Source organism: Scomber scombrus, chromosome 11, assembly GCF_963691925.1.
Source record: "Scomber scombrus chromosome 11, fScoSco1.1, whole genome shotgun sequence".
NCBI lineage: Eukaryota > Metazoa > Chordata > Actinopteri > Scombriformes > Scombridae > Scomber > Scomber scombrus.
Genome location: NC_084980.1, coordinates 30526160 through 30553195, shown reverse-complemented (window position 1 = coordinate 30553195; position 27036 = coordinate 30526160). Strand labels below are relative to the sequence as shown.

The window sequence follows — 27036 nt, the reverse complement described above, 5'->3', positions numbered from 1 at the left end:
AATTCACCTAATTTAAATATTGCTATTATTTAATTCTAGTTTTATTCATTATATATTTAGAAGTAACTCTATATTGTAAATGAAGTAGAGAATCATAAGACTGTAGTTAATTTAATATAAAATTATATATTATTTAACTGTTGAGACTTTATTTGCAAATCTCTATATTTTGGGGGCATTTTGCATTAAAATCAATTCAGAGACACAAATTTAGAAGAAAAACCAACAAAACCAAATAAAACGATGTTACAGTTTATTGAAAATATCACAGTTATGAATTAAAAAGACAAATCTCACTTTGCAGAATTCATTAAACAAAAAAACAATAAACACAATAAAGGTTTGAAAACTACTTAAAAACAGATTTATAATTTCTACATTTATTTTTATATTTCCTACAATACAAATCAAAGTTTATAGTTGGAAACAAAACAAACCAAAGCTACAAAAGTAACTGTTAAGATTTTATTTGTAAATATAAATGAGTATATATGTATTTATATATTTAGCACAACTGTATCTAACTTGTGCATAAAGAGAGAAAATGTAAAAACAAGCACAACACGTCATAAGTGACATTTATGAAGACTGATCAAAGTGATGAATGAGATGAATTGATGAGATGTGATGGTGAGAAAAGGCGAGCAGGAAACAGTCAGTCAGCATGTGTGCAGTTGGTGGACGGTCCCTTGTTTCTGAGGATCATCAGCAGAGAGAGTCCACAGCAGTACACCAGACTCTTCACTATCAGCACTGTGTACAGCACACAGAGCAGCAGCACCTGGTACTGAGACGGGACAGAAGCTGATGGAGCTGGTGTTGGCAGAGTAACAGTAGAAACCTCTGAAACAGAAAAGGAGTCAAATGTTTGGAGTTGCAGTGAGAAATGTCAGCGCTCTGCTCCTCTGCTCTCTCTGACAGCGTCTCCAGATGAAGCTGAATCACTGCTGAACACAGTCACCAAGCCTTCATTACCTGTTTGGGCCTCCACTGTGCCCCCCTCGTGCTTGACGTAGCAGTGGTATTTATATGCGCTGTTCTCCTGCTGATGGAGCAGCAGGATGGAGGCGCTGCGTCCCGGCTCTCTGAGCTCCAGCTGCTCAAACTCAGCAGGGGTCAGAACCTCCGGCGGGCCGTTCTTCTTCTGTCTTTTCCAGGAGAACTGGACCAGAGGAGGAGACATGGCTGAGGCCAGACACAGCAGGGAGCTCTTCCCCTCCAGGTGGGCTCTGGATGCTGCTGGGTACACGCTCACCACGGGCTTCACTACCTGCTCATCTGAAGTTTGACAGCAGCAACAAGCAGCACAGACACACATTCACACAGTCAACAGCAGCTTACAGCACTGCACTGCATTCAGTCTGATCCTGGAAACTACATGATCATTAAACTACTCATCAATACACCACAAACATCATCTACTGGACACTGGATCAATAATCATATCAGACTAAAGCATCATGGAAGCTCATCATATGTCATATAGAAAGATTCAAACACAATGTACCACTCTTTATCAATATTTAACAACATTAATTACTAATATAATAAAATGTGTAAAACTGAACATATTTCATGACATAACAGCCTCATATAAAATACATTTGTTCATGATTATAATGTTTTATATCAAATATATTTACCACCATATTGATTATTAAGTTTAAAGAGAATCAATATATCAATAATTTCATTTATATCATAAAACAGTTTCAGGTTTTATATAAAACACAATCAACACAACATGTAGAGATATGTCAAATATAATATAATGTAACAAAATATAATATGATGACATTTGTCTTTGTTAAATTAAAACTATAGTTTTATAACTTGGTTAAAATATATTATATTAATATTACATTTATAAATGATTATAGTGTTTTATATGAAGTATATTTACCACCATATACTTTACTCTAATCAGACACAATACATCAATACTTTAACTACTTTTTAAATAGTTTCAGCTTTTATATAAAACACAATTACAACATGTTCACATATATCAGATAAAATATAAGATATGATATATTTTGTTATGTAAATTAATTATAAAATATTTTAACATTATTTGACATCACGTTCATTTCATTTATATTAAATGTGAATTAAGGTACAATTATACATTTTATATATAAATTATATTTATCGTAATAACATATTCATCTCTTTTTACCTTCATGCGTTAATATACTTTCTACTAATAAACATATTTATCATCATAAAAACACAATTATCATGAGATACATTTTACCATTTAATAAATATATACTGTATATTTAACACAATATATTTATGACTATTTGCTTCTAAAATGACATTTAGGAACATTTATTAAATGATGTTTCACATCATATATCATCTTGTTTTTAACCAACAGGAGCTGCTGCTGAATCACTGAGATGATTAAATCCTGTTTATTTGTAACATTACTGATATCAGACTTTTTGGCTGGAAACAAACTTTGATGTGATGCATAAATAAAGAATAACTTGTGGTGTGCAGTGAGATTTGAAGCTCTTTTCAGGAGTTATTGATTAGTTTTATGTAAGAACGGCTGCAGAAAGAATTCTCTACTAAATATGAAAAAACTAACATGTAAAGCCTGAAGCAGCAGAAACTAAAACTACAAACACATTTTCAACTTGTTCAATAAAACAACTGAAGGAAAATGAAAGTTTAGACTTACCTACAAACAGTTTAGTGCCAGAGCCAAAGATGTCGTACCACTCTCCTCCTGACACAGTGAAAAAGCCTCGTACAAAAACCTCTCTGCTGCTGAATGTGTCAGCTGAGGTGAAATAATCCAAATTATGAAGCAGTTTCATATTTCATCTCCATGATGTGTTTCTCTAATGTTCATATCAACATGACTGTCTCTTCTTTTGTTGTATTTTTCTTGATTTCAGCCTATTAAGGTAGAGAGAGGCGGGATCCTGCTACATTTCTAATCCGTCCAACACATGACACATGTTGTCTGTCACTTTAATAAAATATGATTTTACTACATGGAGATCAGTAGAGTGACTCTGGCTGAGATGGACGTGAAATATGTGAACCTGGGCTGTGGTTTACTGCTCTCTTCCTGTCAATAACACTGTTTGACATCTGGAGGTTTTTGTACAGGCTGCAGGGATCATTTCTCACTGTGGGAAGCAACTTTCCCACAGTTACAGTAGTAGGTGGCTGAATGTGAGAGTTTAACTGTCTGGATCTGCAACTCCCAGCCTTTCTGTGTCTCTACAGATGAGAAATCATCTTTCTGAGGGTGTTTAGAATAACTTTTATCTAATTAACCTTTTTCTACGTCACCATCATCCAGGATAATATCAAGAATCACAGTGAATGTTTCGTTGTCTTTCTTCTGGTACCAGAGTACATTACTACTGTCACACTGGTCAGTTCCTCGACAGCTGAAGGAAACATTTCCACCAGCTCTCCTGGTCAATGTTAAATCCTCCTGAGTCAGCTGTGCTGCCATGGCAACCAGCGCTGTAAGGAAACAGACACACACAGATGAAGGTCAGTGTGACAGTGTTTGTTAAAGGTTGAGTTTGTGGGCTCCTGATTGGCTGGAAACACTCACCTGAACACAGACAGCACAGAGCAGCAGCTGGGAGGAAAAGCATTGTGTGCAGTGGTGTTTCCTCTGGTGAACCTGGGGAGAAGTGGCGCTCTGATGCAGCTGAGGCCAAACAAGGACGAGCTGTGAGATCAGACGAGGGCCACGTGGTTTCTAACAGGTCCTCAAACCTCCCATCAGCCCCTGCAGCAGACACATAAGGCTGCTGCTGCTGCTGTGTGGTTTTATGCTTATTTATTTAATTTAGATCAATCAGTTAATTCAATTTCCTTCATCATCTGACAGGTTTCAATATTCTCAATAATAATAATAATAATAACAACGATAATAATAATAATAATAATAATAATAATCAGTCTATTTTGAGGGTTGTCATGCTGGTAAAATGCTTTTCTATTAAAGACTGATTTATTTGAATGCACCAGTAGATATTCATTTATATAACATATGTTTATACATGTTTAAACTTTCTCAATTTACTTTTAACTGAACCACAATGAAAACACACATATTACACCTGAACCAGTGTGTCAGGTTAATTTAGGTTAATGGTCCAGTAATTATTTGGTTAACTGAACTGGACCGCTATATTAACTCTGTGTTCGGGTTAGGCTGACTTTCAATTAAACCTTTTAAAAGAACACAGTAACTTTATATATTTAATACAGTAACTTTACATATTTAATACAGTGTGTAGCTGTGTGCTCGCTGTGCACAAATAGACTACTGCACCAGAGTCACGCTTCAACATCAGTTTGGTCTGTAAATACTGAAACATCACAGCAGCTAGTGTCTGAAATACTTCTGATCAACACACAACTATCTTTCTGTCCAGCATTCAGCATTAACAGGTCATCAATAGTCTCTTTTCATTAGCTGCTGAAACAGCTGGAGCGCGTTTACAGGATGTTATAATTTATAAGTGTGGACGCTCACATCATTATGTTTATAATTATAGTCATTGTTATAGTTACTGTTCTTAGTGTGGAGCCTTTTACAGACCTACAATCATATGCAGATCCAACCTCTCTCTGTATTGTAAAGGTGAATATGACACACTGGTGTATAAGACGCATCTCACTTTTAAATAAAAGTATTGCGTTAAAGGTGCGTCTCATACACCGTTTATTACTGTATTTAAAAATGTGTGTTTGTCAAATTCTTTATTATTTCTTCTGATATTATTTCAGTTTTTTTTAAATCAAATTGTCTAATGTTAACATGTTTAATCATAATATGTAATTATAATTATAATTTTACAAAGTCTAAAAACAAGAGAAAATTCAACCTGTTTGCAAATAACTGAATATTTATTTATTCATGATTATTTAATAAAAGTTTGGTACCAAATACAACCAGCAGCAGTCTACATGTTCAGCTGTTTCCAGGAAACCAAAAGTAACTCTGCCCCTTTTTATTATATAATATTTATAATATATTTTACACATTATATGATATATTATTAATGTTGTTGAGACATTTTATGACACTTTAAACCTATAGTTTACATCTCATTCTACACTTTATATTACATTACCTCTATCTGCTGTGTGCTGCTGCTGTCAGTAATAAAACCTTTACACTGCTGCCCTCTGGTGGCTGCAACAACACATTGCTTCTACTACTACTAGTCTCTGCAAAGTTTAGTTTTCATGTCACCAAATGTGTATAAAGAGTATATATTCTTGAGGTTTTCTTCCTGTTAAAGTGGAGTTTCTCCTTGCTGCTGTCACCAAGTGCTGCTCATGGAGGAATGTTGGCTCTCTGTAAAATAAAGAGTACGATATAGACCTGCTCTATGTGAAAAGTGTCCTGAGGTTACTTCTGTTGGGATTTGGAGCTAGATTCATGAACATTAAATAGAATATAAACTTCTTCCACCTTTGCTTTACAGTTTACACTTATCATTACTGAGGGACATAAATGACAGAGTGGGGCTGTTTGTCTCCAGTGAGGTCCTCTCCTCTCTCTCCCTTTCACTTGTACTGTCATGGTAATGCAGTAATCTGGTCGTTATTAATTGAAATGTGACAAATAAAATATAGAAATACTTTATTGAACATCTATTCTTTTGTGTTTTTTTGTGGGGATTTATAGGAATTAAAAGCAAAAGTAACAGATTTTATTATCCTTTGTAAATAAACAGTGAAATGTTGGCATACACTGTAAAATTACCATAAAACCCACCGTCATCCTACTGTTATATACTGTAATCCAATATACAGTATTATACTGTTAAAATAAATGACAGTAGATGATTTTACAGTGAAATTCTTTACAGAGTATAATGTTTTGTTTATTCTCGTCCTTGTAAGAATTGTCTCCCCCTCCTGTTCCTACCCCCATGTCTCATTTGTCCAACCAGTGGAGTAACAGAAAATAACTGTCTCTCTTTATTTCCACCACTCCATTGGTCTTTACACTTTCTTGATTTCCTTCTTTTTTAAATTATTTTTATTGCTTTGGCTTCTGTCGTGCACAGATTAGTTTGAACTGAAGATGACCTCTGATCTTTGGGCTTATTTTTTTTCAGCATATTTATCTCCAAGTTTATTTCCACTCCCACGTGGGCAGGTACCCAAACAAATGTAACATGTGTTCCTAATGTCTGAATTCTATAAATCATCATTCATATTTCACAGATAAGGTCGTGTCTCCCACTTGAGTTACCAGTTTGAGATTCTGTACACACTATTACCCTTACTGGTTTGACTTCTTCTACCCACTGTAAGTAGCAAAGACTCACTATTCTCTCTTTTATTTATTCCACTTCTCTTTCCTCACCTATACCTCACTTCCTTTTTTCCTCCTTTGATTCTCACTGATTGGCTCTGTCACCCCTAATTGTCCTGATTAAGTTCACCTGCTCCTCTCATTCTTTCACCTTCATACGTGGCAGCAGACCTGTTGACAGGTTTCATCTCATTCTTCAGTTTGCAGCTTATCCTGTGTACATGACATGAACCTTAGTTTTTAAGACATGGGGTTAATTTGATTTACTGCATAAATTTAATCTTGTATTTGTTTCCATATATGTGTTTTTGCACCAATGCAATTCCTCTGAAGTTTCATGGCCTTCCTCTCCATGCATCATAGTAATGATCAAACACAGTAACCTGAACGGGACTCTACACACATTAAAGGGGAAGCATCATACTGGACTTTATGAGCAGTGTCAGGTTGTAGAAACAGCAGAACATGTAGTGGTTCTAACTGCAGGAGATAAAGAACATGATGGAGGGAATGAGGAGATCAGAGGCCTTTACTACGAAGCTGGTTTAACATACCCTGGATATCTCTCCGTTACCTGGGTTGACTTACCCAGACATTCAAAGCTGGTTATCAACTCGGGAATGGAACCCAGGGTTATCCAATGTTGATCAGTTACCCAGCTTCAAACTAATGTTGATCTTCTAAGAATTGGCAGGCCATTTTCCAAGAGCACTGATTGGTCAGGAAGCGGTGCTTTTGTACTCGTTGATCTCTTATCCAGAACATAACCTACTCTGGAGCAGGATAGCCATTCAGCTTAAGTTACTGTGGTGATTTACCCCGGTAAGAAGTGAACCAGTATCGTAGGACAGAATACCCAGGGTTAACCCTGAAGTTACCTCGATAAGAGAAAATCCAGCTTAGTAGTACACGCCTCAGGACTGACAGGAGCAGGTTTGTGTGGTGAGACTGAACACGGTGGGAAGTTTCTGCTTAGGAGAGCTGGACACTGTAGGAGCTGACCAGCAGATGGCACCAAGGAAGCTGTTAAACACAGAGGAGGAAGAAGCAGTATGATGTATTATAAGAGTTCTTATAATACATCCAGAGCATGAGAGTCATTAAAAGTGTTCCTGTGTTTTCTGTCTGTGCTGTGTGATTTCTGACCAGCAGGGGGCGCCGTCTGTCTGCACACATATTTAACACTTTCTAACAGATGAATTGTGTGAAACTACAAATAAGTTCGGACTGTGTTTTGGATCACCACGAGGGGAATGTCAGACCCCAGACTCTCAGGGGCCCCCAGACTCTCAGGGACCTCCAGACTCTCAGGGGCCCACAGACCCTCAGGGGCCTCCTGACTCTCAGGGGCCCCCAGACTCTCAGGGGCCTCCAGACTCTCACGGGCCTCCAGACCCTCAGGGGCCCCCAGAGCTCCACAGTGCAGTGTGTGATCATGTGATTAACTGCTGACAACTTGAGAACAGAATCAAGAGAGGTGATTGAAAGCACCAGAAAAACTGATAAGTGGACCTTTGTGGTCTGGTGGTCAGGATTTTATGAATACTGAAGTTATGAGTCCAAACAAAGACATTTCTGACTGACCACCAACCAAACTCTACATTTATAAAATAAATTACACCATAATTACATACATAATTTATTCAATTATCTGTTAACTGTTACATCTTGTGTAAGTTTCCTGTTCTCTGTGGTTATTAAGACTCAGTTGACAGCGAATCAACACTTCCTTTCCAGCAGCAGACGGGCCGTGTGGGTTTCTGCTCAGCAGCCTCCACACTGTTCACTGTGGTTTTTCACTTTAATAACACAATGACGGTTACAACCATCCACTCTGCTTAAAGAATCGTTCCAGGAACTTCAGTATGAACTCAGTGCTCCCTGTCTCAGGTTTAATTTGTGTTATTAATCTGTGAGAGAAGCAGCTCAAATCCTAAACTCAGAGCTGAGAAACTGACATAATTAAATAAAGGGAGACGTTCAAACTCCTGCAGTCTGCTCAGCTCCCACAGTCTGTACTGTGGCAGACTGATAATTCTGCAGCATGAACATGTAAACAGGGTGAGAAAGATTCAAATCATATGAAGAGAGAGCACGGCGCAGTGAGAACAATAGCAATGATGGTTTCAAAGCTGTGTTTGAAACTTTAGGGATTATTCAACTTTCTTTTGAGGCTGCATATAAACATTTAGCTAGAAATACACATATAGTGTCAAAAGGCAGGTTAATGAAGTTTGTGAAATCAGTATATCAAGCCACTATTGAAAAGTTTGTATGTTAATTTAGATGTACAGTTTGTTCGTTATGCTTATGCGTGTGTTACTTACATCATTTCTTACATGTCGAAGGCAGAAAGAGAGATAGGATTGTTGCTGACTAAAGCCCATAGAGAAGCATCAAAGGACGGGAACGTTAGTGCTAAAGAGGCATTGAGAAGTCTAGGCAGTGTTTATCTACATAACAGAGATGTGTGTGTGCTGAAGAAGCTGTATAGAGGTTAACTAATATGCATCTTAAGGAATGTTTAATGAAAGTTGTATTTGTACTCACAGGAGATAAAATAGTTAAAATGAGTTTGGCCTTATGTGTGTTGAGGCAAAAGGCAGCGTCACATGATTGTACCACAGATGACATTTGGATGACTAGTTTTGTTGATCATTACAAGAATAGGCCAAATGACACTTTTAATGACGTGTATGGTGACATTTGCATCTGAATATTGTGCTTTGAGTAAAAATTTAAACTGCAAGAACCGGATTAAATTAAGTAATGGGGAAACTTGAATTGGAAATTAGACATCATGTGAAAACTTATAACACATGTTTGGCTGAACAGCTGTTGCTGGGTAAGAATGTGTGTAATGTTGAGCACTAATGTGGAAGCTATGGATGGTCTGGTTAATGGTGTGTATGGTTCTGTAACAGACTAACTATTAAGAGAATAGCTTCCTCATAAAGTGTGTGTTAAGTTTGATGATGATCATGTTGTTGCACAGAGGAGGAAACAATGTGCAAGAGGTTCAGTAGTTGTAATGGGTTCTACAGGTATTGAAGCAGAGGAAGAGAAGGTTACTAAAAAAGGTTTATTACATCGATAGTTTCCTCTTAAACTTGCTTAGGCTTGTTCAGCACATAAAGTACAAGGTATTACTGTGGACTCTCTTAAAAAGCTATTCTCTGCAGGATGAGTATATGTGGTATTAAGTTGTGTTACAAGTTTGTCAGGTTTGGTGATTCATGATTTAGATGATAAAGCCATATATAGTAAGGAAGATATTAAGGATGTAATTCTGTTTTTGATGAATGTGCAAAATTACAGAAACTAAAGCGATTTTGACTTCAGCACAGACTAATTAAGCTGCTGTGTGATCAGTTTTATAACAGCTGTAGTTTCAAAGCAGCTTATTTTTGCTAATAAAACACATTTTTAAGCTATATTGCTTCTGAAATCTTCCATCGTCGTTGCCATCAGAGTGTTTAAATTCACACTGTAAGAACATGTTTAAAATTCACTGCCTCTCTGCAAAGTTTAAAAAGAAACATCCTGTGTTTGTTATCATCAATCAGAACACAAACCAAACTGAGACACAAATAGAAACCACTGAAATAAACAAGTCATCTTTTCTACACTGAATCACTTTTGTATTCATGTGTGTCGTATTAATCTCAATAAACTGAGTTTTCTTATAGTCATATTTTATGTAAATGCAAACACAATTAGTTCTGGATAAAACTACAAGAGCTAATCAATACTTTAGTGATTTAGATAATAAATAAATAAATAACACACCCATCATTTTGACAACATTCAGACTTCAGCACAGACTAATTAAGCTGCTGTGTGATCAGTTTAATAACAGCTGTAGTTTCAAAGCAGCTCTGTGCTGTTTTATCATGTGTTTAAACAACAGTGTTATCAGTGTAGAGTTGTACATCCACACTGAAATAATTATAAAAGATGATCAATGTGCAACCTAAATAATCAGGGAACCATCAAACCTGTTCTCACACCACAACTACATGCTTATATTTAATATCTGTATGTTTATATTTGCGTGTCTTTACTTATTTATACATGAATAGATTATAGAGATTATCTACTTTAAAATGACAATTATATAATGTGTTGCAGGATTAAAAACATTTTAAATGATTAACTAAATAAAAACTAAATAAAAATTAAAGAATACAAATTTACAATATTTAAATATTGTTATTATTTAATTCTAGTTTTATTCATTATATATTTAGAAGTAACTCTATATTGTAAATGAAGTAGAGAATCATAAGACTGTAGTTAATTTAATATAAAATTATATATTATTTAACTGTTGAGACTTTATTTGTAAATCTCTATATTTTGGGGGCATTTTGCATCAAAATCAATTCAGAGACACAAATTTAGAAGAAAAACAAACAAAACCAAATAAAATGATGTTACAGTTTATTGCAAATATCACAGTTATGAATTAAAAAGACAAATCTCACTTTGCAGAATTCATTAAACACAAAACAATAAACACAATAAAGGTTTGAAGTTATATTTTCTACATTTATTTTTATATTTCCTACAATACAAATCAAAGTTTATAGTTGGAAACAAAACAAAACAAAGCTAAAAAAGTAACTGTTAAGATTTTATTTGTAAATATAAATGAATATATATGTATTTATATATTTAGCACAACTGTATCTAACTTGTACATAAAGAGAGAAAATGTAAAAACAAGCACAACACGTCATAAGTGACATTTATGAAGACTGATCAAAGTGATGAATGAGATGAATTGATGAGATGTGATGGTGAGAAAAGGCGAGCAGGAAACAGTCAGTCAGCATGTGTGCAGTTGGTGGACGGTCCCTTGTTTCTGAGGATCATCAGCAGAGAGAGTCCACAGCAGTACACCAGACTCTTCACTATCAGCACTGTGTACAGCACACAGAGCAGCAGCACCTGGTACTGAGACGGGACAGGAAGTGGTGGAGCTGGTGTTGGCAGAGTAACAGTAGAAACCTCTGAAACAGAAAAGGAGTCAAATGTTTGGAGTTGCAGTGAGAAATGTCAGCGCTCTGCTCCTCTGCTCTCTCTGACAGCGTCTCCAGATGAAGCTGAATCACTGCTGAACACAGTCAGCAAGCCTTCATTACCTGTTTGGGCCTCCACTGTGCCGCCCTCGTGCTTGACGTAGCAGTGGTATTTATATGTGCTGTTCTCTTGCTGATGGAGCAGCAGGATGGAGGCGCTGCGTCCCGGCTCTCTGAGCTCCAGCTGCTCAAACTCAGCAGGGGTCAGAACCTCCAGCGGGCCGTTCTTCTTCTGTCTTTTCCAGGAGAACCGGACCAGAGGAGGAGACATGGCTGAGGCCAGACACAGCAGGGAGCTCTTCCCCTCCAGGTGGGCTCTGGATGCTGCTGGGTACACGCTCACCACGGGCTTCACTACCTGCTCATCTGAAGTTTGACAGCAGCAACAAGCAGCACAGACACACATTCACACAGTCAACAGCAGCTTACAGCACTGCACTGCATTCAGTCTGATCCTGGAAACTACATGATCACTAAACTATACATCAATACACCACAAACATCATCTACTGGACACTGGATCAATAATCATATCAGACTAAAGCATCATGGAAGCTCATCATATGTCATATAGAAAGATTCAAACACAATGTACCACTCTTTATCAATATTTAACAACATTTATTACTAATATAATAAAATGTGTAAAACTGAACATATTTCATGACATAACAGCCTCATATAAAATACATTTGTTCATGATTATAATGTTTTATATCAAATATATTTACCACCATATTGATTATTAAGTTTAAAGAGAATCAATATATCAATAATTTCATTTATTTCATAAAACAGTTTCAGGTTTTATATAAAACACAATCACCACAACATGTAGAGATATGTCAAATATAATATAATGTAACATAATATAATATGATGACATTTGTCTTTGTTAAATTAAAACTATAGTTTTATAACTTGGTTAAAATATATTATATTAATATTACATTTATAAATGATTATAGTGTTTTATATGAAGTATATTTACCACCATATACTTTACTCTAATCAGACACAATACATCAATACTTTAACTACTTTTTAAATAGTTTCAGCTTTTATATAAAACACAATTACAACATGTTCACATATATCAGATAAAATATAAGATATGATTTATGTTGTTATGTAAATTTATATTTTCTAAAATATTTTAACATTATTTGACATCACGTTCATTTCATTTATATTAAATGTGAATTAAGGTACAATTATACATTTTATCTATAAATTATATTTATCGTTATAACATATTCATCTCTTTTTACCTTCATGCATTAATATACTTTCTACTAATAAACATATTTATCATCATAAAAACACAATTATCATGAGATACATTTTACCATTTAATAAATATATACTGTATATTTAACACAATATATTTATGACTATTTGCTTCTAAAATGACATTTAGGAACATTTATTAAATGATGTTTCACATCATATATCATCTTGTTTTTAACCAACAGGAGCTGCTGCTGAATCACTGAGATGATTAAATCCTGTTTATTTGTAACATTACTGATATCAGACGTTTTGGCTGGAAACAAACTTTGATGTGATGCATAAATAAAGAATAACTTGTGGTGTGCAGTGAGATTTGAAGCTCTTTTCAGGAGTTATTGATTAGTTTGATGTAAGAACGGCTGCAGAAAGAATTCTCTACTAAATATGAAAAAACTAACATGTAAAGCCTGAAGCAGCAGAAACTAAAACTACAAACACATTTTCAACTTGTTCAATAAAACAACTGAAGGAAAATGAAAGTTTAGACTTACCTACAAACAGTTTAGTGCCAGAGCCAAAGATGAAGTAGACTCTGCCTGACACAGTGAAAAAGCCTCGTACAAAAACCTCTCTGCTGCTGAATGTGTCAGCTGAGGTGAAAGAATCCAAATTATGAAGCAGTTTCATATTTCATCTCCATGATGTGTTTCTCTAATGTTCATATCAACATGACTGTCTCTTCTTTTGTTGTATTTTTCTTGATTTCAGCCTATTAAGGTAGAGAGAGGCGGGATCCTGCTACATTTCTAATCCGTCCAACACATGACACATGTTGTCTGTCACTTTCATAAAATATGATTTTACTACATGGAGATCAGTAGAGTGACTCTGGCTGAGATGGAGGTGAAATATGTGAACCTGGGCTGTGGTTTACTGCTCTCTTCCTGTCAATAACACTGTTTGACATCTGGAGGTTTTTGTACAGGCTGCAGGGATCATTTCTCACTGTGGGAAGCAACTTTCACACAGCTACAGTAGTAGGTGGCTGAATGTGAGAGTTGAACTGTCTGGATCTGCAACTCCCAGCCGTTCTGTGTCTCTACAGATGAGAAATCATCTTCCTGAGTGTGATTGTAACCTTTATATAATTCACCACTTGTCCCGTAAAAACGAAGAATCAATGTGAATGTTTCTTTGTCTTTCTTCTGGTACCAGAATATATTTAAATTGTTACACTGGTCAATTCCTCGACAGCTGAAGGAAACATTTCCACCAGCTCTCCTGGTCAATGTTAAATCCTCCTGAATCAGCTGTGCTGCCATGGCAACCAGCGCTGTAGAGAAACAGACACACAGATGAAGGTCAGTGTGACAGTGTTTGTTAAAGGTTGAGTTTGTGGGCTCCTGATTGGCTGGAAACACTCACCTGAACACAGACAGCACAGAGCAGCAGCTGCGAGGGAAAGCATTGTGTGCAGTGGTGTTTCCTCTGGTGAACCTGGGGAGAAGTGGCGCTCTGATGCAGCTGAGGCCAAACAAGGACGAGCTGTGAGATCAGACGAGGGCCACGTGGTTTCTAACAGGTCCTCAAACCTCCCATCAGCCCCTGCAGCAGACACATAAGGCTGCTGCTGCTGCTGTTGGGTTTTCTGCTTATTTATTTAATTTAGATCAATCAGTTAATTCAATTTCCTTCATCATCTGACAGGTTGCAATATTCTCAATAATAATAATAATCAAACTACTGTAAAAAACGGTGTATAAGTCTCAGTCTATTTTGAGGGTTGTCATGCTGGGGAAATGCTTTTCTATTAAAGACTGATTTATTTGAATGCACCAGTAGATATTCATTTATATGACATATGTTTATACATGTTTAAACTTTCTCAATTTACTTTTAACTGAACCACAATGAAAACACACATATTACACCTGAAACAGTGTGTCAGGTTAATTTAGGTTAATGGTCCAGTAATTATTTGGTTAACTGAACTGGACCGCTATATTAACTCTGTGTTCGGGTTAGGCTGACTTTCAATTAAACCTTTTAAAGGAATACAGTAACTTTATATATTTAATACAGTAACTTTACATATTTAATACAGTGTGTAGCTGTGTGCTCGCTGTGCACAAATAGACTACTGCACCAGAGTCACGCTTCAACATCAGTTTGGTCTGTAAATACTGAAACATCACAGCAGCTAGTGTCTGAAATACTTCGTATCAACACACAACTATCTTTCTGTCCAGCATTCAGCATTAACAGGTCATCAATAGTCTCTTTTCATTAGCTGCTGAAACAGCTGGAGCGCGTTTACAGGATGTTATAATTTATAAGTGTGGACGCTCACATCATTATGTTTATAATTATAGTCATTGTTATAGTTACTGTTCTTAGTGTGGAGCCTTTTACAGACCTACAATCATATGCAGATCCAACCTCTCTCTGTATTGTAAAGGTGAATATGACACACTGGTGTATAAGACGCACCTCACTTTTAAATAAAAGTATTGTGTTAAAGGTGCGTCTCATACACCGTTTATTACGGCATTTAAAAATGTGTGTTTGTCAAATTCTTTATTATTTCTTCTGTTATTATTTCAGTTGTTTTAAATCAAATTGTCTAATGTTAACTGGTTTAATCATAATATGTAATTATAATTATAATTTTACAAAGTTTACAACAAGAGAAAATTCAACCTGTTTGCAAATAACTGAATATTTAATCATGATTATTTAATAAAAGTTTGGTACCAAATACAACCAGCAGCAGTCTACATGTTCAGCTGTTTCCAGGAAACCAAAAGTAACTCTGCCCCTTTTTATTATATAATATTTATAATATATTTTACACATTATATGATATATTATTAATGTTGTTGAGACATTTTATGACACTTTAAACCTATAGTTTACATCTCATTCTACACTTTATATTACATTACCTCTATCTGCTGTGTGCTGCTGCTGTCAGTAATAAAACCTTTACACTGCTGCCCTCTGGTGGCTGCAACAACACATTGCTTCTACTACTACTAGTCTCTGCAAAGTTTAGTTTTCATGTCACCAAATGTGTATAAAGAGTATATATTCTTGAGGTTTCTTCCTGTTAAAGTGGAGTTTCTCCTTGCTGCTGTCACCAAGTGCTGCTCATGGAGGAATGTTGGCTCTCTGTAAAATAAAGAGTACGATATAGACCTGCTCTATGTGAAAAGTGTCCTGAGGTTACTTCTGTTGGGATTTGGAGCTATATTCATAAACATTTAATAGAATATAAACTTCTTCCACCTTTGCTTTACAGTTTACACTTATCATTACTGAGTGACATAAATGACAGAGTGGGGCTGTTTGTCTCCAGTGAGGTCCTCTCCTCTCTCTCCCTTTCACTTGTACTGTCATGGTAATGCAGTAATCTGTCCGTTTATTAATAGAAATGTGACAAATAAAATATAGAAATACTTTATTGAACGTCTATTCTTTTGTGTTTTCTATTTTTTTTATTCGTGGGGATTTATAGGAATTAAAAGCAAAAGTAACAGATGTTATTATCCTTTGTAAATAAACAGTGAAATGTTGGCATACACTGTAAAATTACCATAAAACCCACCGTCATCCTACTGTCATATACTGTAATAATATACAGTATTATACTGTTAAAATAAATGACAGTAGATGATTTTACAGTGAAATTCTTTACAGAGTATAATGTTTTGTTTATTCTCGTCCTTGTATGAATTGTCTCCCCCTCCTGTTCCTACCCCCATGTCTCATTTGTCCAACCAGTGGAGTAACAGAAAATAACTGTCTCTCTTTATTTCCACCACTCCATTGGTCTTTACACTTTCTTGATTTCCTTCTTTTTTTAATTATTTTTATTGCTTTGGCTTCTGTCGTGCACAGATTAGTTTGAACTAAAGATGACCTCTGATCTTTGGGCTTGTTTTTGGTTTTTGCATATTTATCTCCAAGTTTATTTCCAGGCACTCCCACGTGGGCAGGTACCCAAACAAATCTAACATGTGTTCCTAATGTCTGAATTCTATAAATCATCATTCATATTTCACAGATAAGGTCGTGTCTCCCACTTGAGTTACCAGTTTGAGATTCTGTACACACTATTACCTTTATTGGTTTGACTTCTTCTACCCACTGTAAGTAGTAATGACTCACTATTCTCTCTTTTATTTATTCCACTTCTCTTTCCTCACTTACTTCACTTTCTTTTTTCCTCCTTTGATTCTCACTGATTGGCTCTGTCACCCCTAATTGTCCTGATTAAGTTCACCTGCTCCTCTCATTCTTTCACCTTCATACGTGGCAGCAGACCTGTTGACAGGTTTCATTTCATTCTTCAGTTTGCAGCTTATCCTGTGTACATGACATGAACCTTATTTTTAAAGATATGGGGTTAATTTGATTTACTGCACAAGTTTAATCTTGTATTTGTTTCCATATGTGTGTTTTTGCACCAATGCAATTCCTCTGAAGTTTCATGGCCTTCCTCTCCATGCATCATAGTAATGATCAGACACAGTAACCTGAACGGGACTCTACACACATTAAAGAGGAAGCATCATACTGGACTTCATGAGCAGCGTCAGGTTGTAGAAACAGCAGAACATGTAGTGGTTCTAACCTCAGGAAATAAAGAACATGATGGAGGGAATGAGGAGATCAGAGGCCTGTACTACGAAGCTGGATTAACATACTCGGGATATCTCTCCGTTACCTGGGTTGACTTACCCAGACATTCAAAGCTGGTTATCAACTCGGTAATGGAACCCATTTTCCAAGAGCACTGATTGGTCAGGAAGCGGTGCTTTTGTACTCATGGATCTCTTATCCAGAACATAACCTGCTCCGGAGCAGGTTAGCCATTCAGCTTAAGTTACCGTGGTGATTTACCCCGGTAACTTAAGTGAACCAGCGTCGTAGGACAGAAAACCCAGGGTTAACCCTGAAGTTTCCTCGATAAGAGAAAATCCAGCTTCGTAGTACAGGCCTGAGGACTGACAGGAGCAGGTTTGTGTGGTGAGACTGAACACGGTGGGAAGTTTCTGCTTAGGAGAGCTGGACACTGTAGGAGCTGACCAGCAGATGGCAGTAATGCAACACCAAGGAAGCTGTTAAACACAGAGGAGGAAGAAGCAGTATGATGTATTATAAGAGCTCTTATAATACATCCAGAGCATGAGAGCCATTAAAAGTGTTCCTGTGTTTTCTGTCTGTGCTGTGTGATTTCTGACCAGCAGGGGGCGCCGTCTGTCTGCACACATATTTAACACTTTCTAACAGATGAATTGTGTGAAACTACAAATAAGTTCGGACTGTGTTTTGGATCACCACGAGGGGAATGTCAGACCCCAGACTCTCAGGGGCCCCCAGACTCTCAGGGGCCTCCAGACTCTCAGGGGCCCCCAGACCCTCAGGGGCCTCCTGACTCTCAGGGGCCCCCAGACTCTCAGGGGCCTCCAGACGCTCACGGGCCTCCAGACCCTCAGGGGCCCCCAGAGCTCCACAGTTCAGTTTGTGATCATGTGATTAACTGCTGACAACTTGAGAACAGAATCAGCTGCAATGATAAAGAGGTTAAAACTGAGTCCTGAATTATCAGCTGATCTGGGGGCCCCGTCCTGTAGAGGGGCCCTAAAGTCAAAACGGAGCCACTAACTGGGACTGAGGAGAACTGTTGAAGACCAAGAGAGGTGATTGAAAGCAACAGAAAAACTGATAAGTGGACCTTTGTGGTCTGGTGGCCAGGATTTTATGAATACTGAAGTTATGAGTCCAAACAAAGACATTTCTGACTGACCACCAACCAAACTCTACATTTATAAAATAAATTACACCATAATTACATACATAATTTATTCAATTATCTGTTAACTGTTACATCTTGTGAAAGTTCCTGTTCTCTGTGGTTATTAAGACTCAGTTGACAGCGAATCAACACTTCCTTTCCTGCAGCAGATGGGCCGTGTGGGTTTCTGCTCAGCAGCCTCCACACTGTTCACTGTGGTTTTTCACTTTAATAACACAATGACGGTTACAACCCTCCACTCTGCTTAAAGAATCGTTCCAGGAACTTCAGTATGAACTCAGTGCTCCCTGTCTCAGTTTTAATTTGTGTTATTAATCTGTGAGAGAAGCAGCTCAAATCCTAAACTCAGAGCTGAGAAACTGACATAATTAAATAAAGGGAGACGTTCAAACTCCTGCAGTCTGCTCAGCTCCCACAGTCTGTACTGTGGCAGACTGATAATTCTGCAGCATGAACATGTAAACAGGGTGAGAAAGATTCAAATCATATGAAAAGAGAGCACGCAGCAGTGAGAACAATAGCAATGATGGTTTCAGAGCTTTGTTTAAAACTTTAGGGATTATTCAACTTTCTTTTGAGGCTGCATATAAACATTTAGCTAGAAATACACATATAGTGTCAAAAGGCAGGTTAATGAAGTTTGTGAAATCAGTATATCAAGCCACTATTGAAAAGTTGGAATGTTAATTTAGATGTACAGTTTGTTCGTTATGCTTATGCGTGTGTTATTTACATCATTTCTTACATGTCGAAGGCAGAAAGAGAGATAGGATTGTTGCTGACTAAAGCCCATAGAGAAGCATCAAAGGACGGGAACGTTAGTGCTAAAGAGGCATTGAGAAGTCTAGGCAGTGTTTATCTACATAACAGAGATGTGTGTGTGCTGAAGAAGCTTTATAGAGGTTAACTAATATGCATCTTAAGGAATGTTCAAAGAAAGTTGTATTTGTACTCACAGGAGATAATATAGTTAAAATGAGTTTGTCCTTAAGTGTGTTGAGGCAAAAGGCAGCGTCACATGATTGTACCACAGATGACATTTGGATGACTAGTTTTGTTGATCATTACAAGAATAGGCCAAATGACACTTTTAATGACGTGTATGGTGACATTTGCATCTGAATATTGTGCTTTGAGTAATAATTTAAACTGCAAGAACCAGATTGAATTAAGTAATGAGGAAACTTGAATTGGAAATTGGACATCATGTGAAAACTTATAACACATGTTTGGCTGAACAGCTGTTGCTGGGTAAGAATGTGTGTAATGTTGAGCACTAATGTGGAAGCTATGGATGGTCTGGTTAATGGTGTGTATGGTTCTGTAACAGACTAACTATTAAGAGAATAGCAAGTTTCCTCATAAAGTGTGTGTTAAGTTTGATGATGATCATGTTGTTGCACAGAGGAGGAAACAATGTGCAAGAGGTTCAGTAGTTGTAATGGGTTCTACAGGTATTGAAGCAGAGGAAGAGAAGGTTACTAAAAAGGTTTATTACATCGATAGTTTCCTCTTAAACTTGCTTAGGCTTGTTCAGCACATAAAGTACAAGGTATTACTGTGGATAATGCTGTGGTCTGTCTTAAAAAGCTATTCTCTGCAGGATGGGTATATGTGGTATTAAGTTGTGTTACAAGTTTGTCAGGTTTGGTGATTCATGATTTGGATGATAAAGCCATATATAGTAAGGAAGATATTAAGGATGTAATTCAGAGTATGTCCCCATTCTTCATTGAAACTACAACTAGGCAGAAATTCAGTACAAATACTTTTGCTGTTTTTGATGAATGTGCAAAATTAAAGAGAGTAGAGCCATTTTGACTTCAGCACAGACTAATTAAGCTGCTGTGTGATCAGTTTTATAACAGCTGTAGTTTCAAAGCAGCTTGTTTTTGCTAATAAAACACATTTTTAAGCTATATTGCTTCTGAAATCTTCCATCGTCGTTGCCATCAGAGTGTTTAAATTCACACTGTAAGAACATTTTTAACATTCACTGCCTCTCTGCAAAGTTTAAAAAGAAACATCCTGTGTTTGTTATCATCAATCAGAACACAAACCAAACTGAGACACAAATAGAAACCACTGAAATAAACAAGTCATCGTTTCTACACTGAATCACTTTTGTATTCATGTGTGTCGTATTAATCTCAATAAACTGAGTTTTCTTATAGTCATATTTTATGTAAATGCAAACAAAATTAGTTCTGGATGAAACTACAAGAGCTAATCAATATTTTAGTGATTTAGATAATAAATAAATAATAAACACACCCATCATTTTGACAACATTCAGACTTCAGCACAGACTAATTAAGCTGCTGTGTGATCAGTTTAATAACAGCTGTAGTTTCAAAGCAGCTCTGTGCTGTTTTATCATGTGTTTAAACAACAGTGTTATCAGTGTAGAGTTGTACATCCACACTGAAATAATTATAAAAGATGATCAATGTGCAACCTAAATAATCAGGGAACCATCAAACCTGTTCTCACACCACAACTACATGCTTATATTTAATATCTGTATGTTTATATTTGCTTTACATATTTATACATCAATAAATTGAAAACATTTTAAATGATTAACTAAATAAAAATTAAAGAATACAAATTCACCTAATTTAAATTGCTATTATTTAATTCTAGTTTTATTCATTATATATTTAGAAGTAAGTCTATATTGTAAATGAAGTAGAGAATCATAAGACTGTAGTTGATTTAATATAAAATTATATATTATTTAACTGTTGAGACTTTATTTGCAAATCTCTATATTTTGGGGGCATTTTGCATCAAAATCAATTCAGAGACACAAATTTAGAAGAAAAACCAACAAAACCAAATAAAACGATGTTACAGTTTATTGAAAATATCACAGTTATGAATTAAAAAAGACAAATCTAACTTTGCAGAATTCATTAAACACAAAACAATAAACACAATAAAGGTTTTAAAAATACTAAAAAATAGTTATATTTTCTACATTTATTTTTATATTTCCTACAATACAAATCAAAGTTTATAGTTGGAAACAAAACAAACCAAAGCTAAAAAAGTAACTGTTAAGATTTTATTTGTAAATATAAATGAGTATATATGTATTTATATATTTAGCACAACTGTATCTAACTTGTGCATAAAGAGAGAAAATGTAAAAACAAGCACAACGCGTCATAAGTGACATTTATGAAGACTGATCAAAGTGATGAATGAGATGAATTGATGAGATGTGATGGTGAGAAAAGGCGAGCAGGAAACAGTCAGTCAGCATGTGTGCAGTTGGTGGACGGTCCCTTGTTTCTGAGGATCATCAGCAGAGAGAGTCCACAGCAGTACACCAGACTCTTCACTATCAGCACTGTGTACAGCACACAGAGCAGCTTCACCCTGCACTGAGACTGGAAGAGCACTGACACACACACACACACACACACACACACACACACACACACACACACACACACACACACACACACACACACACACACACACACACACACACACACACACACACACACACACACACACACACACACACACACACATCACAATATCATCACATGTTCTTCACTATAACTTGGACTTTTCCACACGGGACGAGCAGCTTTACATGAAGACAGGGGTCCACTACAGTTTGACTGACAGCTCAAAGGCCCTTATTAAATACAACAAGTCAGGGCCGGACCCAGCTTTTTAGGGGCCCTAAGCAGGATTTGATTTCCTGTTTTTAACTTCAAATCACTTTTTAATTCACAACTAATAAACTACAATTTATAACAATTAAAATCAGTCAATGATAAAAAGCAAAGTCCAAACACTGTTTAAAAACACACAGGTTACTATAGATGTGAAGTTTTTAGCACTTGGGAGCAGAAGAACTCCACAACAAGCTAACAAAGTCATCTCTGACATATAAAGGTACGTGTGCTGTTTGCTGCTGGGCAGGTAGTGTACAGTGGCTTAATCAGGAAACAGCTGCTGCTGCTGCTGCTGGAAACACTGAGACTTAACCAGACAGGAAATGTGCCACAAAACCACAACTAGCAGCTAAAAGAGGCTAAAAAGCTAATTTAGTCATTAGATTCTTTCTTAATATAAAACTATTGATTAGAGCAGCTTTAAGATAGACTCCCTAAACTTGTTATATCTCCCTCAACAGTGGTGAAGTTTGGGGGGGGGTTCCCAGGCTGCACGGCTCCCCCTGGTGGCCGGAGTCTTCTTTTTTTTTTTTAGTTATGATGTACAGATAGTAGGTGACCTAGATAAATATAACTCTGTAACACAATATCAATAAATACAAACTAACTCAATAAACATAAGCCGGAAAGAGAGGCGCCTGATGCTGCACTAGGGAAACCATTCATTCAAATAATTTCGTTTTGTTGAGCTTAAATTATTTAATAATTATTTAATAATTTCGGGTCTTCTAAATTCTAATATTATTTGCACATATAGGTTATTGGCTTGTTTACTAAATTACAGCACACTTGAATTACCGGTAGCCTATTTATTTATTTTGTGTGAATGCTATGTTAAGCTATGCTATTTCTGTATTTTATTATTATTTGCATTTTTTACTGAATGCATCCTGTAACGTATTGGTGGAGATATACCGTTTCGATCACTGTTTGAGAACTTTATTATGAACTGAGTAGATTTTTCGTTTTGTTATTTAAGTTAATTTAGAAATATGTTTAAAGCTGTTATGAGAACGAAAAATAAATGAATTCAAATTTTGAAGAGAAAGTTCATGAAAGCGTTTGAAGCCGACAGCTACGTCCGCGGCTTTTAATGTGGAAAAGCTCTTCAGCCGTCTCGTTTCAGTCTCAGACTCTCCCATAGACTGAACAATAAATGAATCAATACAATATTACCCTATCCATCCCACACTGGTCCAGCAGAAAAAAAACTGCCCACAGTCAGCACGACCAAAGTAAATGATTGTGCATGCGCAATGCGTAATTGCACATGGGTTACATAAAAATGATCCTACAGACCTCTGTGTTAGAGCCTAATTATATCTGCAGTAGGTGCCGTTTTATTTTGCGGTTATGGTGAAAGAGGCGCCTGATGCTGCATTAGAAAACAGGTGCTGCTGCTGCTGGAAACACTGAGACTGAACCAGACAGGAAATGTGCCACAAAACCACAACTAGCAGCTAAAAGAGGCTAAAAAGCTCATTTAGTCATTAGATTCTTTCTCTATATAAAACTATTCATTAGTGCAGCTTTAAGATAGACTCCCTAAACTTGTTATATCTCCCTCAAAGCCTAAAATGTAGTGTCGCTCCCCCAAAAGGTGTTATTAGTCAGCCTGTGCAGTGAAAGCTCTCTCAGTGGGACTTGTTGTGCTGTGGGACACTCTAACAGAATCAGGGAGTGTATGTTTAAATCCTTCAATGATGAGCAGAAAGTGAACAGACTGATATGCAGCCCTAACTGCAGCAGGACATTGGAGCTGTCAGAGCATGCAGAGAGGCAGCAGGTGATCTTACAGTCAGCTTGCTGCAGAGCTGGCAGGTCTGCTGGCTCTCTCTCTGGAGGACAGGAGGCTGCTGCAGCTGGAACCTCTGAAACAGAAAAGGAGTCAAATGTTTGGAGTTGCAGTGAGAAATGTCAGCGCTCTGCTCCTCTGCTCTCTCTGACAGCGTCTCCAGATGAAGCTGAATCACTGCTGAACACAGTCACCAAGCCTTCATTACCTGTTTGGACCTCCATTGGGCCCCCCTCGTGCTTGACGTAGCAGTGGTATTTATATGTGCTGTTCTCTTGCTGATGGAGCAGCAGGATGGAGGCGCTGCGTCCCGGCTCTCTGAGCTCCAGCTGCTCAAACTCAGCAGGGGTCAGATCCTCCAGCGGGCCGTTCTTCTTCTGTCTTTTCCAGGAGAACCGGACCCGAGGAGGAGACATGGCTGAGGCCACACACAGCAGGGAGCTCTTCCCCTCCAGGTGGGCTCTGGATGCTGCTGGGTACACGCTCACCACGGGCTTCACTACCTGCTCATCTGAAGTTTGACAGCAGCAACAAGCAGCACAGACACACATTCACACAGTCAACAGCAGCTTACAGCACTGCACTGCATTCAGTCTGATCCTGGAAACTACATGATCACTAAACTACTCATCAATACACCACAAACATCATCTACTGGACACTGGATCAATAATCATATCAGACTAAAGCATCATGGAAGCTCATCATATGTCATATAGAAAGATTCAAACACAATGTACCACTCTTTATCAATATTTAACAACATTAATTACTAATATAATAAAATGTGTAAAACTGAACATATATCATGACATAACAGCCTCATATAAAATACATTTGTTCATGATTATAATGTTTTATATCAAATATATTTACCACCATATTGATTATTAAGTTTAAAGAGAATCAATATATCAATAATTTCATTTATTTCATAAAACAGTTTTAGGTTTTATATAAAACACAATCACCACAACATGTAGAGATATGTCAAATATAATATAATGTAACATAATATAATATGATGACATTTGTCTTTGTTAAATTAAAACTATAGTTTTATAACTTGGTTAAAATATATTATATTAATATTACATTTATAAATGATTATAGTGTTTTATATGAAGTATATTTACCACCATATACTTTACTCTAATCAGACACAATACATCAATACTTTAACTACTTTTTAAATAGTTTCAGCTTTTATATAAAACACAATTACAACATGTTCACATATATCAGATAAAATATAAGATATGATTTATGTTGTTATGTAAATTTATATTTTCTCAAATATTTTAACATTATTTGACATCACGTTCATTTCATTTATATTAAATGTGAATTAAGGTACAATTATACATTTTATCTATAAATTATATTTATCGTAATAACATATTAATCTCTTTTTACCTTCATGCATTAATATACTTTCTACTAATAAACATATTTATCATCATAAAAACACAATTATCATGAGATACATTTTACCATTTAATAAATATATACTGTATATTTAACACAATATATTTATGACTATTTGCTTCTAAAATGACATTTAGGAACATTTATTAAATGATGTTTCACATCATATATCATCTTGTTTTTAACCAACAGGAGCTGCTGCTGAATCACTGAGATGATTAAATCCTGTTTATTTGTAACATTACTGATATCAGACTTTTTGGCTGGAAACAAACTTTGATGTGATGCATAAATAAAGAATAACTTGTGGTGTGCAGTGAGATTTGAAGCTCTTTTCAGGAGTTATTGATTAGTTTTATGTAAGAACGGCTGCAGAAAGAATTCTCTACTAAATATGAAAAAACTAACATGTAAAGCCTGAAGCAGCAGAAACTAAAACTACAAACACATTTTCAACTTGTTCAATAAAACAACTGAAGGAAAATGAAAGTTTAGACTTACCTACAAACAGTTTAGTGCCAGAGCCAAAGATCCACTCTCCTCCTGACACAGTGAAAAAGCCTCGTACAAAAACCTCTCTGCTGCTGAATGTGTCAGCTGAGGTGAAAAAATCCAAATTATGAAGCAGTTTCATATTTCATCTCCATGATGTGTTTCTCTAATGTTCATATCAACATGACTGTCTCTTCTTTTGTTGTATTTTTCTTGATTTCAGCCTATTAAGGTAGAGAGAGGCGGGATCCTGCTACATTTCTAATCCGTCCAACACATGACACATGTTGTCTGTCACTTTAATAAAATATGATTTTACTACATGGAGATCAGTAGAGTGACTCTGGCTGAGATGAAGGTGAAATATGTGAACCTGGGCAGTGGTTTACTGCTCTCTTCCTGTCAATAACACTGTTTGACATCTGGAGGTTTTTGTACAGGCTGCAGGGATCATTTCTCACTGTGGGAAACAACTTTATAACAGCTACAGTAGTAGGTGGCTGAATGTGAGAGTTGAACTGTCTGGATCTGCAACTCCCAGCCGTTCTGTGTCTCTACAGCTGAGAAATCATCTTTCTGAGGGTGATTGTAACCTTTATCTACGTCACCATCATCCAGGATAATATCAAGAATCACAGTGAATGTTTCTTTGTCTTTCTTCTGGTACCAGAGTACATAACTACTGTCACACTGGCCAGTTCCTCGACAGCTGAATGAAACATTTTCACCAGCTCTCCTGGTCAATGTTAAATCATCCTGAATCAGCTGTGCTGCCATGGCAACCAGCGCTGTAGAGAAACAGACACACAGATGAAGGTCAGCGTGACAGTGATTGTTAAAGGTTGAGTTTGTGGGCTCCTGATTGGCTGGAAACACTCACCTGAACACAGACAGCACAGAGCAGCAGCTGGGAGGAAAAGCATTGTGTGCAGTGGTGTTTCCTCTGGTGAACCTGGGGAGAAGTGGCGCTCTGATGCAGCTGAGGCCAAACAAGGACGAGCTGTGAGATCAGACGAGGGCCACGTGGTTTCTAACAGGTCCTCAAACCTCCCATCAGCCCCTGCAGCTGACACATAAGGCTGCTGCTGCTGCTGCTGTGTGGTTTTATGCTTATTTATTTAATTTAGATCAATCAGTTAATTCAATTTCCTTCATCATCTGACAGG

At 36.7% G+C, this 27036-nt stretch overlaps 2 protein-coding genes and 1 pseudogene across 2 annotated transcripts; all 3 read right to left on the bottom strand.

The window, feature by feature from the left end:
- Positions 1-432: 432 nt before the first annotated feature.
- On the bottom strand, positions 433-3632 carry LOC133991146 (immunoglobulin kappa light chain-like; annotated as a pseudogene).
- Positions 3633-11028: 7396 nt separating this feature from the next.
- LOC133991154 (uncharacterized) lies at positions 11029-14104 on the bottom strand. Its single transcript, XM_062429624.1, has 5 exons — positions 14062-14104; positions 13643-13969; positions 13188-13226; positions 11401-11769; positions 11029-11334 (listed from the first exon to the last, which is right to left on the bottom strand). The coding sequence occupies exons 1-5, from the start codon at positions 14102-14104 to the stop codon at positions 11147-11149; spliced, it is 966 nt and encodes a 321-aa protein (XP_062285608.1). The 3' UTR covers positions 11029-11146.
- A 7421-nt stretch (positions 14105-21525) lies between these two features.
- Positions 21526-26806, bottom strand: LOC133990149 (uncharacterized). Its single transcript, XM_062428323.1, has 6 exons — positions 26751-26806; positions 26332-26658; positions 25880-25915; positions 24145-24461; positions 23952-24063; positions 21526-21866 (listed from the first exon to the last, which is right to left on the bottom strand). Exons 1-6 carry the CDS (start codon positions 26791-26793, stop codon positions 21718-21720), a joined length of 984 nt encoding a protein of 327 aa, XP_062284307.1. The 5' UTR covers positions 26794-26806; the 3' UTR covers positions 21526-21717.
- Positions 26807-27036: the final 230 nt, after the last annotated feature.

Bases quoted from the DNA above. Each gene is read 5' to 3' on its own strand.
- LOC133990149 (XM_062428323.1), bottom strand. From the start codon at position 26,793: ATGCTTTTCCTCCCAGCTGCTGCTCTGTGCTGTCTGTGTTCAG. The intron at 26,659-26,750 runs GTGAGTGTTTCC...GTTTCTCTACAG, and splicing joins TCTGTGCTGTCTGTGTTCAG to CGCTGGTTGCCATGGCAGCA. The intron at 24,462-25,879 runs GTAAGTCTAAAC...GTCAAACTTCAG, and splicing joins TGGCACTAAACTGTTTGTAG to ATGAGCAGGTAGTGAAGCCC.
- LOC133991154 (XM_062429624.1), bottom strand. From the start codon at position 14,104: ATGCTTTCCCTCGCAGCTGCTGCTCTGTGCTGTCTGTGTTCAG. The intron at 13,970-14,061 runs GTGAGTGTTTCC...GTTTCTCTACAG, and splicing joins TCTGTGCTGTCTGTGTTCAG to CGCTGGTTGCCATGGCAGCA. The intron at 11,770-13,187 runs GTAAGTCTAAAC...GTCAAACTTCAG, and splicing joins TGGCACTAAACTGTTTGTAG to ATGAGCAGGTAGTGAAGCCC.